This window comes from Leptosomus discolor, chromosome Z (assembly GCF_034619465.1).
Source record: "Leptosomus discolor isolate bLepDis1 chromosome Z, bLepDis1.hap2, whole genome shotgun sequence".
NCBI lineage: Eukaryota > Metazoa > Chordata > Aves > Leptosomiformes > Leptosomidae > Leptosomus > Leptosomus discolor.
Window position 1 is genome coordinate 82848839 of NC_141419.1, and position 18559 is coordinate 82867397.

The 18559-nt window shown below is 42.9% G+C and overlaps 1 protein-coding gene across 2 annotated transcripts in view; it reads right to left on the bottom strand.

The window, feature by feature from the left end:
- UNC13B (unc-13 homolog B) overlaps window positions 1-18559 on the bottom strand; it is a 195971-nt gene that overhangs the window by 164783 nt on the left and 12629 nt on the right. For both annotated transcript variants that reach the window (XM_086479680.1, XM_086479681.1), the window contains 2 exons: window positions 14754-14824; window positions 10806-10863 (listed from right to left, as the gene is read on the bottom strand). In XM_086479680.1, coding sequence (XP_086335806.1) covers window positions 10806-10863; window positions 14754-14824 — 129 coding nt within the window. The remainder of the gene's footprint in view (window positions 1-10805; window positions 10864-14753; window positions 14825-18559) is intronic.

Below are 18559 nucleotides of genomic sequence, written 5' to 3' on the forward strand. Positions count from 1 at the left end.
AAACAGATTTTGAATAACTTTTTAGAACAAAATAAATTCTACAGTAAGCAGGATGACCAAGAAGTTTTCCTATCAGGTACCACCATTTCCACTTCAGTTTTGGAACACCACAGACCAGGGCTAAGACCTCTGCACCAAAGGAGACGAGAAAGCAGGGGAAGGACACAAGCTAGAAGGAGATGACAGAGACAAGGACAGGCACAAGAGTATGACACTAGAGGACTCTCCTTGCTCACTACTCCCTCTTTTTCACCACGTTTTACTCTAGTTTAGCATTCAGCTTATGCTGAAATTGTGAACTAATTTATTTCACTAAACAAAATGGCCCTTCTGGACACCTTTCCTATCACTAAATAAAATCAGACTGAGAGCTGAGAATTTAAGCAGGGCCTGGATCACCAATGAGTTGCAAGCTTGTGCAATTCATTAATAACTATAGTAAAAAGAATCAGGTAGAGTGCCACTTAGTTTTATCTACAACAGAAAAACCTCAACATTTCTATCACTGCACTCATACCTAACACATCTGTCCCATCTTACAAATTTCTGGGCTACCAAGTCACAGAGACTATTTGGCTAAGAGATGTAAGCACAAGAACCAACAAAAGTTTTATATACTCCTCATGAGATACAATTTTGGAACATAGCGGTTCACCTAACGCTATATTCCAAAAAACGTATTTTTGGAACATAGCGGTTTAACCTATTATGCAAATTTCACCTACTTTGCTAACAGCAAAGAGGAATACTATGTTCTACACCAGCTGAGATAAAAGGTTTGGTGCCCTTTTTTCTTCTGATTTTCAATCTTGGACTTTCAGTACAAGCCTTATTGCTTAAGGACACACATATATATATATATGGCTTGTGTATGAAGTTGAACAATAATTTTTCTATCAGTTTAAAATCTTTAATCTGATTTTTTATAAAGGTCATATTCTATTGTGGTAACAAAATTCAAATTTTCTATTATTGCTATGACATTAAAGGATGACTAGAAGTTTCAGAGGCCTTAAAAAAAAAAACCAGCAGAAAAAAAAAAAAAGAAACATTCATGAAGAGCGCTAAACAAATTATGAAATCTAGAGTGATCAACCAAGCATTTACTTTTTTTTGATCACTGCTTATAGAGAAACATGTCAATATTAGCAGTGTTCAGCATTTACAGAATGGGTTGGGTTGGAAGGGACCTTAAAGACCATCCAGTTCCAACCCCCCTGCCATGGGCAGGGACACCTCCCACCAGACCAGGTTGCTCCAAGCCCCATCCAGCCTGGCCTTAAACACTGCCAGGGAGGGGGCAGCCACAGCTTCTCTGGACAGCCTGTGCCAGTGCCTCACCACCCTCACAGGAAAGAACTTCTTCCTAAGATCTAATCTAAATGTCCCTTCTATCAGTTTGAAACCATTACTCCTCGTCCCCTCATCCTATCACCACACTCACCTCCCCACCTTTCCTGTAGGCCCCCTTGAAGTACTGGAAGGCTGCTGTAAGGTCTCCCCAGAGCCTCCTCTTCTCCAGGCTGAACAACCCCAACTGTCTCAACCTGTCATCATAGGGAAGGTGCTCCAGCCCGCTCGTCATCTTCATGGCCTCCTCTGGACTCGCTTTAGCAGGTCCATATCCCTCCTGTGCTGAGGACTCCAGAGCTGAACACAGCACTCCAGGTGAGGTTTCACCAGAGCAGAGTAGAGGGGGAGAACCAGCTCCCTCGACCTGCTGGCCACGCTTCTCTTGATGCAGCCCAAGGCATCACTGATGTTCTGGGCTATTGCACATTGCCGGCTCATATTCAGGTTTTCATCCACCAGCACCCCCAAGTCCTTCTCCCCAGGGCTGCTCTCAAGCCACTTGTCACCCAGCCTGTATTTGTGCTTGGGATTGCCCCGACCCAGGTGCAGGACCTTGCACTTGGCCTTGTTGAACTTTAATGAGGTTTGCATGGGCCCACCTCTCCAGCCTGTCAAGGTCCCCCAGGATGCCACCCCTTCCCTCCAGTGTGTTGCCCACACCACGCAGCTTGGTGTCATTGGGAAACTTGCTGAGGGTGCACTTGGTCCCACCGTCCATGTTGCCAACAAAGATGTCAAACAGCACCAGTGCCAACACTAACCTCTGAGGAATGCCACTTGTCTCTGGTCTCCCCTCAGACATCGAGCTGTTGACCGTGACTCTTTGAGTGCTACCATCCAGCTGATTCCTTAGCCACTGCGTGGTCCAGTCACCATATCCACTCCTCTCTAATTTAGAGACAAGGATGTCATGCAGGGCAGTGTCGAATGCTTTGCACAGCTCCAGGCAGATGAGGGCTGTTGCTCTTCCCTTATCCACCAATGCTGTAACGCCATCATTTAAGGCCATCAAATTTGTCAGACACAATTTGCCCTTAACAAAGCCATGTTGGCTGTTGCCTTCACCTCCTTATTTTCCATGTGCCCTAAGGTAGCTTCCAGGAGGATCTGCTCCATGATCTGGCTGGGCACAGAGGTGACACTGACTGGCCTACAGTTCCCGGGGTCTTTCTTTTTTCTCTTTTTAAAAATGGGGCTTATGTTTCCTCTTTTCCAGTCAGCAGGAACTTCACCGCACTGCCATGACTTCTCAGATATGATGGATAGTGGCTTAGCCACTTCATCCGCCAGTTCCCTCAGGACCTGTGGATGCATCTCCTCAAGTCTCATGGACTTGTGCACCTCCAGGCTCCTTAGAAGTCTCAAATCTGATCTTCTCCTACAGTGAGCGATTCTTCATTCTCCCAGTCCCTGCCTTTGCCTTCTGCAACTTGGGTGGTGTGGCTGGAGCACTTCCTGGAGAAGACTGAGTCAAAGAAGTTATTTAGTACCCGTCCTGGTTTGGACTAAATCAGAACTAATTCTGGTTTAGTACTTTAGCTTTTCAGTTACATCTCCTCTAACTAACAGCATTTTCTGAAATCGACAGTATGTTTCCCAGACAGTGACGGCTTCCAGCAGTGATCAGGCCTGATGTTCATAGCTAGTACCAAGGAACAGGATGCGGAGAGGCCCTTGCTTGTACTTGTTCTTACAGCGACCAAGGTCACTGCTAAATCTTGTACTGCGTGTTGGGGTGCTGGGAGTGAAAAGGGTCGCAAGCACAAAAAAGGTCGCACCTGCAGGGAGGAGCGAACCGGACAGGGGACCCAAACCTGACCCACAGAGTGGTCCATCCCTTACACGTCATACTCAGTATAGAGCTGAGGGATCACGAGGGTCAGGCTCTCTTCTTCGATGGTCGACATCTGAGGAGGACTCTGTCTGTTCTGTCGTCGCTCCCGACTCGTGCATCCCTGAATCTAGCATCTGAGTCCAGCTCCTGCATCCCATTACCGTCTGCTGCCCAGTCAGCCTGGGACTGCCCCAGTGCCAGCCCTGCAGCGTAGTGGTGACATATCGTCATCATCGGGGTGGGGGAAGTTGGGTTCCGTATTGGTTTTGTATATATTTGTACATACTGTATCTATTTCATTATTTCCTTATTCTTATTATTATCTTTTCTTTTACTGTTATTGTTTCATTAAAGCTGTTTTAGTTCTCTTTTCCAACCCATAAAGTCTCTCTCCCTTATTCTCTCTCCTTTTCCCTTTTGGGACGGGAGAGGGATTAAAAGAGAGTGTCTGTCATCTGTTAGTGGCCAGCCTAGCCTCAAGCCGTGACAGTACCTCAGCCTTCCCAATATCCTAGGTAGCCAGGCCTCGCGTTTCCTTCCAGAAATGGCCTCCCTAGTCCTCTTTTTATCATCAACATACCTATAGAAGTTTTTCTTACTGCCCTTGACGTCCCTGGCCAGATTTCATTCTGTCAGGGCTTTGGCTTTCCTACCCTGATCCCTGCCTGCTCAGATAATTTCTCTGTACTCCTCCCAGGCTACCTGTCCTTGCTTCTACCCTCCGTAGGCTTCCTTTTTGTGTTTGACTTGGTCCAGGAGCTTCTTCTTCGCCTTCTGGCATCTTTGCCTGACTTCCTCTTTGTTGGGATGCATCACTCCTGAGCTTGGAGGAGGTGATCCTTGAATATTAACCAGCTTTCTTGGGGCCCTCTTCCCCCCAGGGCTTTATCCCATTGTACTCTACCAAGCAGGTCCCTGCAATGGTCAAAGTCTGCTCTCCCAAAGTCCAGGGTAGCGAGCTTGCTGTGTGCCCTCCTCACTGCCCTAAAAAGGGGCATGGTCACTGCAGCCAAGGCTGTCCTTGACCTTCACATTCCCTACCAGCCCCCCCTTGATGGCGAGAACAAGGTCCAGCATAGCACCTCTCCTTATTGGCTCCTCTATCACTTGGAGGAGGAAGGTATCATCAACGCATTAAAGGAACCTCCTGGATTGCTTATGCCCTGCTGTGCTGTCCACCCCAACAGATATTGGGGTGGTTGAAGTCCCCCACGAGGGTCAGGGCTTGTGAACATGAGGTTGCTCCTATCTGTAGATTGACCTCATCTGCTCGGTCTTCCTGATCGGATGGCCTGTAGCAGACCCCCACTGTAAGGTCACCTGTCCCTGCCCTCCTGTAATCCTGACCCATAAGCTCTCAGTTGGCTCCTCATCCACCCCCAGGCAGAGCTCTATGTGCTCCACTGGTCATTGACACAGAGGGTGACACCCCCTCCTCATCTTCCCTGCCTGTTAAGGAAGAGGTTTAGGTCTGGCGCTTATTTAAAAGTCAAAGCATTTTTTCCTTGTCAACCCCTTTCAGAATACAGCATGTACTCTAGGAAAATAACAACTAACAAAGTACATTGAGAGGATGAGCAGCAAAGCCACAGACCTGCTGTCCTCTAGAGTTCAGCAAACTTCGTTACTGTATTTTCTTATAATATAGCCAGTATTTTCATTTTTAACTTCCATTTGCTGAGTACTTTTGCTTTAGACATATCCAGTCCTGAAGTAGCAGCTTTATCCTAAAAACGCAGGCAGACATTTTAGAGCAAAACCTTGAATCTATGTGCCTTTGAGCAGACCTATTGTGCCTTCAGTCAGCCCAGGCAGCATGTAACTGTAAAGCCACAACAAAACAAGTCTCCCAGATGGCATTTGTCCTAAACAAAGAGGAACAGGAGCTGCCAGTCAGCCAGAAGCAGAGAGGCCAAGGAACCCATGTTCCTAACCTATCAGCAAACTACCACAAAACAGCTCATACAATGGTTTCACTTGTACACACAGGAGCAGTTTCTCCTCTGCCTAGCTTAATTAAAAGAGAGAGAAAAAGTCATTCATGTGTTCTGTTTTGAATTACACTTACACTGAACATTTCTTGAGGACTGTTGTAAGACTTACTATGTGCACTATGGCCAGTAGTTTTACTCTTACTAGAGCACAGCTTTTCAATAACTGCAGAACTATCTTTAGTGTCACTTGCCCTTGAGAAGGGTAAAAAAATCATTGACCTCTTTCCTTACTCTTTCCAAACTGGCCTGGTCTAGAGATACCATAAGTAGCTGCTGACCTCTGTTGTTCCTAAGCGCAGAAGCAGGCTGGTAACCAGGGAAGAAAACCAGCAAGAATCGAGACATATAGCATACACCTCTCCAAGAAGGGCAGTATCACCTCCCAGCAATCGTAACCAACTACGCTGCCTGCCACTGCACTATTACAGAACATACATCTCTGAGTGATTAAGGTCAAGTTGTGGCCTGCCTAAAAGCATCTCAATGCTGCCTAGCCTTGAGAGCCTGGTACAGCAGAACATTTCTTCATATATTGTTCCCAAAGAGGGGAAAAAATATATTCTCTTAATAGGATGTCATTTCAGCACATTCACTGCCATAGGGTCAGTTCACCCAGCTTAACACTGGTGGATGGCAGCCAACATCATCTTTGACTAGAATAAACCACAGGATTCAACAACAGCACAAGATGGCACACTCAAACAGGTGCACATGTAACCTTGGATGGTTATGACTTGATTCCATGAAAGCAGGCTGCAATGCATATCCTGCCAACCAAGCTCTTTAAGCAAGAGCTTTACCCAGCTGCCTTGGACCCACAGCCTGCCCAGATCTGCGCACTCAGTGCCACCACTTCTGCTGGATCCGTACAACCCATGCTGTGGAAATCCTACCAGCAGAGTTTCATAGCCCCAACCCAACGGCACATTAATGGTAGCATAAAGATGGGAGCATCCACAGTGCAGTACCCTAAACACAAAATCAGTGTGGATGTTATCAGGGCTGGCTGGGGAGTCAGGGGCAGGGAAGGCAGTCATCTGGCTTTTTGGCAAACAAAGTGTCATGGAAAGCATCATAATCTCAGCATTAGAGTCAGTCTATGCAGAGGAATACACACGCCTTTCTGGCCCATCAGTGGAATTTGAGCTCCTAAAAAGAGAACTAATGGGCATCAGGAATGAAACCGCTCAAAGTCAGCCCTTGGTGCTTTTGAAATAGTAGTGAATGTGTAGATATTAAAAGAATTTTGCCTTATGTGTTTTGCAGAAATAGATTGCTTCAAATACTAGTGGGAAAGAAGGGTCAATATAACAAATTGGTCTGGCATCAAACGACACACATTCCTATAACATGCATAAATCGTTTTGCTTTTAAGTAGTTAAAAGGCTGCTTATGTTCTACAACAAAGCAGTAGCTTTTTTTTTTTTCCTGCATGCATGTGCGCATGCACACTTTCCAGGTAGCATTTAGGGTTCCTTCTTATTCTCCTGGAGGAGATGTTCTCTTGCTCCTTTCTCTCTGATCTGCTGGCAGATCAAGCACAGGCTACCTTTAGTTCTTTTTGCTGGTAAAACAGTGTGTCTGAAAAGTTATTTCTTTCTTTGCACCAACTCACAATCCAGAGCCAAGCAACATAAAAAGAAACCAAACAAAACCTGCAGTAAAAAAAAAAAAAGAACCGACAGCCCTGGTAGACAGGGATTTTACAGAGCAAAAGACATGCAATACAGAACTATGGTCTGCTGTGGTCTATCAAGATCTTACTGTGAAGAGCACTACACAGACTCAAGAAATGGAAGAAAAATAATATATGCAGAAAAGGGAGGCTAAAGCATTCTCAGAAAGATTATCAAAGATAAGAGGACAGACATAACTGGTTGATTCAGTGGCACTTAGGTTATCTTTTCTGAGAGTCATACTGAACAAACCTGATGTATTTCAGATTTGTAAACTCCCTGACAAATGGTATAGCGTATATATATACTGTATAGCATTTACAGTAGCTGATATTAACTAAGACTGCCAAATCTTTTCCACAGAGACACAGAACACCTTTCTCATCCCAGTTTGCACAGTGTCTGCTCTAAGTCAGAGCTGCATTTAAAATACTGACAGAATGACTCTCTTATGGATTTTAATGGACTTTTATGTTACCAGAAATGAACTTGAGCATACAAGGAAAATAAATCTATACCTACCAGAATAAATAACTTAGAGCTTATTGACTCAATGAATGCCAAAGTAACCAAATAACATTTTTTCAAGCTGCTTCATTTAAAGTTAATTTCCAGACAACAAAAGCTTTCCTTCTTTTTAATTTACATTCAATTTCAGGTTGCAGGTAAAAGCCAATATGAGGCTGCTGTAATTATCCAACAATGAGGTATCAGGAAATAAAGAATTACGATTACATTTAATATAAATGCAAACAAAACTGGATCCATGGGCACTATATTGCTTTGCTTATGAGTTGGGATCACTGAAAGTTAAATCAACTGGAAGCATCTGATCTTTCTGGGACAGGAGAAATATATAGGGAAGCACAGAAGCTGGGAGATAAAAATGAAATGGCTAAGTATGATGAAAGAAGAGGCAGGAAGTGCCAAAATCAGTAGGGCTTAGAAGAGACTGTATGTACAAGAACAGACCCACCTGCTTCCTTTAAGAATAGGCAGGAAGCCTGAATCCTGCATTACCTCAGAAATCTTCTAAGAACAAAGCAGCATTTGAGACTGTGAAAGCGTGCCTGAAAGCTCCGTAATCTCCAGAAAAATTAAAACACCTAGTCTGGACTGATATTTCCCACGGCACCATGCCAAGGCAGCAGCCCACACATGACCAGAGATGAAAACCCACCCTCACAGATCAGATGTTGGCTTTCAGACATGGCCCAGCTCTCTTCTTTCACATCCTGCTCCATCCTTCTGCCCGTTTCTACTCAGGAGAGATTACAGAACAAGTTCCATCCACGCAGGAGATGGGGAAACAATCATGAGAAAAGGTGGTTTGGGAGAGGGAACAGACATGTGGAAAATACAGAAGCAGAAGAGGACAGAAGTATCATCTCATTTTAACATGTAAGGACGTGTATTTCCCTGTTTAGTGAACCCAACCCTGCCTGCTGGAGTAGGAGTTTCTCTAGCTAGAGCAAAGCAGCCAGAAGAGTCTTTTGAGAGCTGCAAGAAGGCTAAGCAGGACACCAGTGGCATGTGCAGTTATATTGTTACTTCTTGAAATGCAAGCTATATAAAGGGTTTTACTGCCCTTTTGCTCTATAGTACAACAGGTTTTAAGACAATTTCATATTTTTAGGATTTGGGAAGATATTCTCATGGGGCAAAAACTACTCACATCGAGAAGGTTTTTTGCTCCTTCTAAATACTTAAGTCTGTTGTCCAGCTGACTCTGTCCTGCTCCCAGCAGTGATCACATCTCATCTAGCACATTGTGACAGAAAATTGTAGGAGCCTCGCAAATGTTCCTGAGGATATTTTTACTGTATCTAAAAATATATCTATCAATTATTTACCCACATGGTAAGTAAGAACGCTCCGTACTCAACGTGTTTTAGGTTAGGGAAGGACACCCACCCTGCTCCTATGTAAAAGCAGATCAAGCTCCTGCGTCACGTACAAAGGTCAGGTCAGCTTTCAATAGAGACACAATCAATGCATATTCTGGGTGGACTTCTTGACTTCCAAACGACTATGCCACATTCAGGCAAGCTTGCAATTCTTATGCACAGATCAATTGCAGGCCGTGTTAATTTTTCAAAAGTACTTCTATGTTAAATGTCTATTTTATATTTGTCCATGTAAGTAATTGGACATTCACAGATGTTGGATACTTGCAGGCAGTAGATAAGCAAAAATACATGCAGTGCCACAAGCTTTATTGAATTACTATAAAATTCTTAAATACATTAACCACATACTGCTATGAAATATTAAATATCAATTCTAATGAGTGTTTTAATCCCATGAATGATTAATTCTTATGCAATATTAGTTGTTCAAAACAGGGGCCTTCAACTAATTATTGTAAAAGGTCACTTTCTAGCAAGATGCAGGCTGTTAACAGGCAACACAAAAAGGGCAGCTGCAGTTCTACTCTTTACTGTGTCTGCTCGCAAGAGCTGAGTTGGTCCTCCAGGGAACAAACTGGCTGCAAGAGCTTAAGGATGTAAAAGCACCATAGGTGCAGCTATTTTCCCTACACAGAAGCATTCATCCCAATTTACCCATACATCCCAATGCTTAGAAGAGTTAATCAAACCAGCTACTCTCAAACAAAAGCAAAGTCCAGGGCACATAGCCAGGAAAGTCATTTCAGCAATAACACATTCATTTCTTGGACACTTCATACCAGACTGTTTTTCTTTGATCTTTTGACATTAGAGGTTCTGCATACTATGCTAGTATGATTTAGTCAAACACTAGTTTCTCCAGCAAGGTTTCTTATTCATAGGCTTTACAAATTAATTGTACTTTTCTGCCTATTTAAAAACAAACAAACAGAAAAGTGCTTTATTCTTTACACACACTCTTTTTAGAAAAAAGGGAGTGTGCATATGGTGTTACCTAGGGTACCACTGATGGAATACTTTCCTATAGCTTTGTGCATGTTCCAGCTACACAACACATTCAGATTTCCTAGGCAATTGGTTAATGTCCATATTTTGCTGAAGACATTTTCAAGATAACACAACAACAGTATACAGATAAATTAATTCTACTCAAAAAAAGTAAACAGTAATTAACATTTCCTAATGTTAACAGTTTTGTAGAGATCCTATAATCAGCCTAATGGATAAACAGCCTGCAAAGTGCAATATACACGTCTTACAGGATTTGAAGTAGTGGATAAAAGATTTGTTTAAATTACAAGACTAGAGTTTTATTAATGTTATTGCCAAAAGTATATAAGACATTCGTAAGAGGTATCACTGAGCTTTCATCTATTGTACATTAAAAGCAGTGTTTCAGAAATCTAATTTTGCAGACCACCAGATACATTATGTCCTAGGTTATTTCTCAATCCATGTTTTCAGAAGCATAAAAGAATGCAAGATGAGATAAGCAGAAATTAGTAAAAATATTTTTAATCCATCAACACAACATTGAAAAGTAATATCAAAGAAATTAGGCATCAAGTACACAGACCTCTCGTGCATTTTAAAAGGCTACCAGCAGCACCAGTCTCCATCTATCCTCCTCCTCTTAAAATTCCATTAGTCATAAAAATAATATTCAACACACGACACTTAAAGAGAACATAGCCTGACTTAGATGAAAAAACTCAGCATTTTTTACTTACACTGTTATTACAAGGGTTTGACAATCTAGGTGATTTTGAACATATCTTCTGTTCCTATAGCACATAGGACACAAACAGATTAAAGACTCAATGCCTGATTTCACTTTCTAGCATCAAAAGCTTCAGATCCACATTTTGAGGGGCACAGTTTTTCAAAACTGACAGAATTTATTTGCTTCTCAGAAATTTAAGTACTTCTAACAACAAAATATTGTTCAGATGTACCATCGTTTGATAACTAATGAGAGAAGGAAATAAAGTGCACTGCAAGAGGAAAAAATATGGAGAAGGAATAAAGTTTAACTTACAACACTGGGAGGCAGCACTGGGCAATGGTTTCTTCTGGACTTCTTCCTGAAAGGAATACTAAAGCAGAAAAACAGAAAAAAAAAAAAAATAAAGTAACACAGACTGGTAAGAAAGCAAATGGTAACTTTACGAAACAGCTTCCAGAGTAGAGCATTCCACGCCTAAGAGAAAACATCCCTGGTAGCATCAAGACATTAAATATTCTCCTCAACAGCCATATTCAGACACACTCCCAGAAGTCTCCACTTTTTTCATGCCAAAACCAGGTGTTAAAAAGTGCACATCTGGTTACGGTGAAGTCTCCTTTGCTACAGGCCCTGTTCTCAATTGTGAGACCTCAAATTAGACATCTGAAAGATCTGATTCACTGTGACAGGGAGCTCAGAACTGAGTATAAGCCTGTTTATGTTTAGACACTCAAGCACAGCTTCAACAGTACAAAACTCATGGGGGCCCACAGCAACACTGCAGTTGACTGAAGCAGCTAGATAATTCGTGTGCCTGGCAGTGCAGTAATACAATGTTCACCCAGCCAATGTTTACAAACTCTCCTGTGATCCACTGTACATCTAAAGTGAAGAATTTTTCATCTAATTTAATATTAAATTAGAGAACACAGAGATATTTCAATTAGCCAGCTTTGAGTTTTTACAAAGCTGTTTGTTACAGCATCAAAGCATTCCCTAGGGGAATGCTAGTGGTTTTATTTTGTTATTCTCCTCTGTCTCCTATTACATAGAGCTATGAGAACACTAGGACAATTGAGCGAAATAATGAGAATAGTCTTTGCTAGGGAAAAAAGGTCTGACGACAAAGGAAGTGGCAACCTTAGCAACCTGGTGCTGCAATCTGTGCAAAACAGGGCACCAGAAAGCCTTTCCTTGGATTTGGTAAGGATTAATGACCAGTTTATTACATGGAAGGTGACAACCTGCAGACTTCCCCTGTGGCTATTTTCCAATCTGTGCTATTTAAAATGCACAAGTCATCCTGAAAGGTGGTTAGTCTTACCATCAGCAAACTGCCAACTGGCAGAGTTAATCAGGATTGAGAAAACAAGAACTGCTGGATCTCACAGCACTGACTGGTTGACAAAGTGGTGAAAGGAAGACTGTTGATGAGCAATTTCAGCAGCACAGTACAGCAATGCATTCTGAATTATTACACTCAGAGATCCAAAAATGGCAGTAGTTTGTTCTTTTTAAGGCATCAGCCCAAGAAAACCAAATATTAAGTGTTTGTAGGAATAGACATCATATAGACTCCAAATGAACCTGCGTCTTGAATACTGCTGTGCAACTACAGTCTGTTCATCCCTTGTCACAAACAGAGACAGCTGAACTTAATGCACAGAAAAGAAGATGAAGGCACAAAGGTTTCCTGTACCAAATACCACTATGCAGAGTAGGACTCTCCAGCCCAAAAGCCAGGCAAGAAGTTGAGGTCTGTAAAGCTTGAGTGGCACAGACTGGATGAATGAGGATCAGTCATTCAACTTCTCCAAATAAACCTGTCTCCAGCTGGTTTCACAACATAAAGGTTTGTTTACTGAGAACAAATAAGATATTTCTTCAGGCAATGCACAATTAAGGTGCCAAATTCCTTTGCTACAACATAACTGACCTGGGTGCGTTCAAACGGCAACTGACATCCACAGAAGAAAAATCCATCAAGTGTTGTTAAACACAAAGATACTGCCTCTGGCTCTGTAAGTTCCTGAACTACAAGTCACTGCAAATTAGGTGAATATGGAAGGAAGTTATCATCCCCACCCTGGGTCACTGTCAGACACGGGACAAGAACAACCTCAGGTCAAGCCCTGCACAGGTGTTCTTACATTTTTTCATTTTCTCACTGATGACAGGGCACATCCACAATAAATTTGAAATCATTAGGTCACAAATACAGAGACATGATTTTGTAATTGGTATTTGATAAAAGCACGCACTTAGCCTGCGGATGGATGGCACTCCAGGGAAAGAGGAGTCTCACAAAGCTCAAGATATCTTTCAGCAAGTACCAGTTCAGTGGAGCACTAGAGGGCACCTATGCTTCACTGAAGTACCTGGTACAGACTGCTGCTACAGTCCACAGGAGCAGGTCGGCACCACAGTAGTATCACTGACAGGCCAAATCACAGATTGAGCTTTTCATCAACGCCAAGAGGTACTCAAACTTCTACGAAGGCAGGAGAAGTTGCCCTCAAGCAGTTACGTTTTTATCCACCCAAATATCGGTCTTTCTTCTGTCAAAAAGAAAAGCCACCTTATTTTTCTTCATCTTCACAGTAAACCAAATGACTCCCATAAGGAGAAGAAAATAATAGATGAAAGATCCCAGAACAAAAAACTCCTAAAGTCACTGGCAGAACATTTTGCAAGTTATCTTGCTACGGAAAGAGACCGATCAAGAGTTCATGCATGCAAGTTCCTACTCAATGATGTTGGCATCAACATACGGTTTTGGGGTTTTTTTAAATACTAAACTGCTGGTACAGGCATTAATACGTCAAATCAAAGCAGAGGGATCTGAACAGGCTGTATCAATGGGCCGAGGTCAATTGTACAAGGTTTAACAAGGCCAAGTGCCAGGTCCTGCACTTGGGTCACAGCAGCCCCATGCAGCGCTACAGGCTTGGGGAGGAGTGGCTGGAAAGCTGCCCGGCGGTAAAGGCCCTGGCGGTGCTGGTCGACAGTCGGCTGGACATGAGCCAGCAGTGTGCCCAGGTGGCCAAGGAGGCCAACAGCATCCTGGCCTGTGTCAGAAGTGGTGTGGCCAGCAGGAGCAGGGAGGTGATCGTGCCCCTGTACTGGGCACTGGTGAGGCCGCCCCTCGAATGCTGTGTGCAGGTTTGGGCCCCTCACTGCAAGAAGGACACTGAGGTGCTGGAGCGTGTCCAGAGGAGGGCAACGAAGGTGGTGAAGGGTCTGGAGAACAGGTCTGGTGAGGAACAGCTGAGGGATCTGGGGTTGTTTAGTCTGGAGAAGAGGAGGCTGAGGGGAGATGTTATGGCTCTCTACAACTACCTGAAAGGAGGTTGTAGCGAGGTGGGGGGTTGGTCTCTTCTCCTAGATAACTAGCAATAGGGCAAGAGGAAATGGCCTCAAGTTGCACCAGGGGAGGTTTAGATTGGACATCAGGAAAAACCTCTTTACTGAAAGAGCAGTCAAACACTGGAACAGGCTGCCCAGGGAAGTGGTGGAGTCACCATCCCTGGAGGTGTTCAAAAAACGTGTTGATGTGGCACTTCAGGACATGGTTTAGTGGGCATGGTGGTATTAGGTCAACAGTTGGACTTGATGATCTTAAGACGTCTTTTCCAGCCTTTATGATTCTATGATTCTGTGATCTGATTTTGCAATCAGACTGAACTGTCAAGAAAAGCTTTAATCATTTAACAGTCTAAAAAAAAAAAGGTAACTTTTAGTTTATAGCTGTTTAGTCAAGCACACCCTAGAAAAAACAGGAAACCAAAGCCATAGCTAGCAGGTACTACAATACAAGATTCACATAAACTGAGACATTTACAATTGGATTAGGACAAAGCTAACAGCTCCAACAGTCCTCAGTTCCAAGAAAGATTCGGTATCTCACTTTTCTTCTTCCCAGAAACAGCCAACTCCAAAAATGTCCTTTTTGACCTGATTTCACAAATTAAAAGAATTTACCACAGCTTGACAAAAATGGTTTCACTCTCCTCTTCCAAGTTAAAGCATGGTGATACCTCTCCTTGAGTGTATGTGCACCAACAAAACATTTCTCACTATTCAAGCACTTCCAGCACGCAAGAAACACTTCAGAAAACAGTTCTGTAAATGGTTCATGGAAGACTTGAAATTACAAACTTTCAGTGGTTATCTTAATCACAGGTATCTAACATAAAGAATAAAAGCAAGTTATAAGGCATTCGGAGCTACATTCAACCTTCATACAATTTAGATATTTACCTCATCATCTCCCAGTGAGTTTATTTGTTCTAATTTTCTGGTCCAGTATCTGGCCTCTTCTTCAGGGATATCTATACCAAAAGAACAAGTCACACCATCTTATTAACCAGTCAAATTTGCATTTATCAGCGGTAGTATTAGAACAGGGAGGGTATTCCAAGATCACACCACAAAAACACCCCACACATAATTTTGAAGTAATAGGGCTGTCTTATGTTAGCATTCAAATAGAAAATAAACATTGCAGATAGTAATACAGGTCAAGGGCTTACACTGCTGTCTTGTTTAAAGCTGATTAACCAAACGCACACTGCGCAAAAGTAGTAAAGAGTAAGACAGGCTGTTCAGATTTAATTCAAGTATTAGTTTTATGAAAAGCCATTTCACAATGCTATTAATACTCTTCATAACACATAGCAAGATCAAGAGCCTTTTCTGGAGCTTTTATAACCTCAGTAGAACATAGGCCCCTTTTGAATAGCACATATTTCTTACATACCTGGTGTAACACAAATTAAGTACCAAAAAAGAAATAGTCTCCTGTTTTCCTCTGCAGGCAACAAGCCAAATCTTTTGAAGTAATGAACAGTGCTATACACAGTTATATTCACACGAAACCACATTCCTATTTTTACACCACATTGTAACTTCATTGTGAAATGAATCACAACAACCCTTTTACCTTCTAGAAGATTTACCAAGTTGATGACTGACAGCAAGTAGCAAGCATTATCACCTTTATTTTGGTAACTATTTTCTGTTTCACACTGTGAAGTAATATAGTGTCCTAACGGTTTGAAGGCAACACAGACTTGTGCCACTCAGAATTTCACCTCCCAAAGTGCACCCTTGGAGGTGCAAATGAACTGCTATGGAAAGGTTAACACAAGGCAAGTTAGGTATGAACTGTGGTTAAGGAATAGAGCAACAGGTACACAGCACCAAGGTAAGTAACCCACTGAAAGAAAAAGCATCAGCCAGCCTCTCAATCCAGGAGAATTAGGTAAATTATTTAGGGATGGGGTGGGGCATGTAAAATCATTGGAAAGCAGGAAAAATGTTTGTTTCAAGCCACTCAACACCCCCCTGACCGCAATGACTTCTGAAATCTGGCTATTTGAGGCTCGAAACTCCTCCAATGCAGAAACTTCAGAACTCACACAGGAAGGAAGTGGAAGGACTGCTCCAACTAGACACCACCAACCCTGCAAGCTAACAAATGAGGATGAGTATAACACCAGCTCAGCTGGTTTTCCCATCTCTTGTAACTCTTTACATTCACAGGTGGCTCATTAGGAACCAAGATGTTTACATCTCACAAGTTTGTTTTCCTGCAGTGAAGTGTACCCCATGAACACAGCTGCAATGATATGCTAAGCTGTGGATTGGCAAAAAAGGGAGAAGTAGGAACATCTGCTAATGAAAGGGTGGTTCTGAAAGTTACATCTGCTCTCACTCCTGAGAAACAAGAACAAGATTTACTGGCAGTGAGCACAGGACCTACGATGCTTTCAGAAAGGACAAAGTATTGCTTTCTTCTTATACCTGAAGGGGATATCTGTCCTACATGTGTCCCCTCAGCCACACAAACCATCATCTTATGGAGTCACTGTCCCCAAAACATCTGAGGATAATCATGGCCAGCGTACTAGAACACAAACTGCTTTTACCAAGAACAAGAAACATGTCAGATTTAGTGAAATTTGAAGTTTAAGAAGTAGGTATTTCCTTGGACTATGAATTAAGGTCTACTCCTTTGTAACACAAACACCACTGTATTTTTATGCAACCCATCTCACCCAGACAAAGGGAATAAAACAGGCCCCACTTGAGAAAGTTTTAGGGAACTGGAAACTTAGTACCTGGCTTTAGAAAACCTGCATTAAGTAGAAAAAAGACAACCTATTTCTCCTTGCTTGAAGGGAGGTTTATTTTAACCATAAAACACAGAGCTAGTTGCTCTTTCTGCAGTACATTGCTTTGTTGTTATATGCCATTAGAAAACAAGGTAAGAGAAACATGAAAGAGTCTTCCACAACTGCAGGAGTTGTAGAAAAACATACATGCTTTTGATCATCAGGGCTGTGGATCACAGCTGCACGGATTTATTAGATAAGCTCTGCACAAATTAGGGATGGAATTCAAAGGAAGTCTGGATGGAATTGATCTAGAAAGACAACATCAATTAACTGAAGGGCTATTAGCATATAACCTGATGAGATTTAGGAGGACAAACTCCAACAAGGACCTGAAGCAATCCAAATATTACAGCAAAGCCTACAGCATTTTGTCTTTGAAAGCCATCACTTCTCTAAAAGATAAGGAAAAACTCATGAACTGAGGACTAAACGTCAGAGTCAAAACAACTCAACTCTGGAGCCTGAAATCAAGATGGAAGAGATCTAGGAAGGAAGAAGCAACAGATTACCATCAACACTGCAGAAAGTGCAGCTGCCTCAAGGTAGGCTTCAATTCTTTCCCTTAGACCATGGTTTAGCAGCATGCCCAGGCACCAAGGAGCACCAGTGTCTCTTGGATTTGTTATTCCTATCTTGTATCCAAGGTGCCCATTTCACAAACGGAGTGATCAGATTTTTAGTGCAGGATTGCTGCTATTCTACTGAAACAGCTTCTTAGGCAAGTCAGAAATAAAAATGTGCTACTGCCAAGATACTGGGTGCTTTAAGGACATGTTCTTGATCTTATAGAAACTCTTGTCATCAATATTAATGATAGGACAGTAACTGCACAGCAAACCTTAAACATGAAGCAGCTGGCCTATAAACTTGAGTCAAGTTACGTGCTCAGAATAAGAAATGCCCAATGAGACAGAATTCTTGATTTTTTGAGGAAGCAGTTTATAACTATTTCTTACTTTCGCCATCCATTTGTGTCTTGCCTCAGTCAGCTGTTCCGTTTAAGTTGGTTCTTTGGAATACAGACAATGGAAATCCCTAGCGCAAAGACCACAGACTGACTGCTTGCAAGGCCATGTCCACTGGCCAGCTCCTACATCACCGCTCAGCTTTGATTACAAGTGCAAGTTATTCTGCTATATTAACTTTTGCTTACAAGATAAAAAACTGAACTAATCCAAACAAGAGTCCATCTGATGCCACCTCAGGACTCTGCTGACATCATGCTTGGTAAACAAGTAGAGCAAGGCCATATGTCAGTGAAAGAAAACTGCTGAATAAGAACAGAGAGGAGATGGGCAAATACTTCACTAGCTTTTGGGGCTTCTTAATTTGATACCAACATGGAAATGTTGCAAGCTTTACTGTCCTTGCTCCTACTGCCATCTTCAGCTGGAAGCTGAACCCTCCGTCTTCTCTGGGCTCCCTGTGTGAGGGAGCAGCGAGGTCCGGTTCCTCCCTAAGGGAGGGGAGCAAAACGAGATCCCATGGCTGTCAGGGGAGGGGATTTGCCAGCCAGGGCCCTGTCCTACAGCAGCTGAGCAAGGTGAGCGGAGCAGGCCCAGAGACCATGGCCAGGTTCAACCAGGAGCTCAGATCAGCAGGCAGATCCATGATGACAAGGCAGGTCTGAGGTCAAGCCAGGAAGTTAGTCCATATCTGGGCCTGGATTTATGTGGCCCATAAGCATGCAAAGACACAGCTACGGCTGAGGTGAGGGATCAGTAACTCCCACAGCATTACTCAGGAGTGAAGGCTGAGAGCTGAGCTGAAGTGGGACTCCTGGACCCATGAGCAGGGGGTGTTGGTGGAGATTCCAGGTGAGGCTGCTCAGAGCAATCAAGACTTACCAGCGATTCAAGGGCTCCAACACTTGGATACACTGCACCA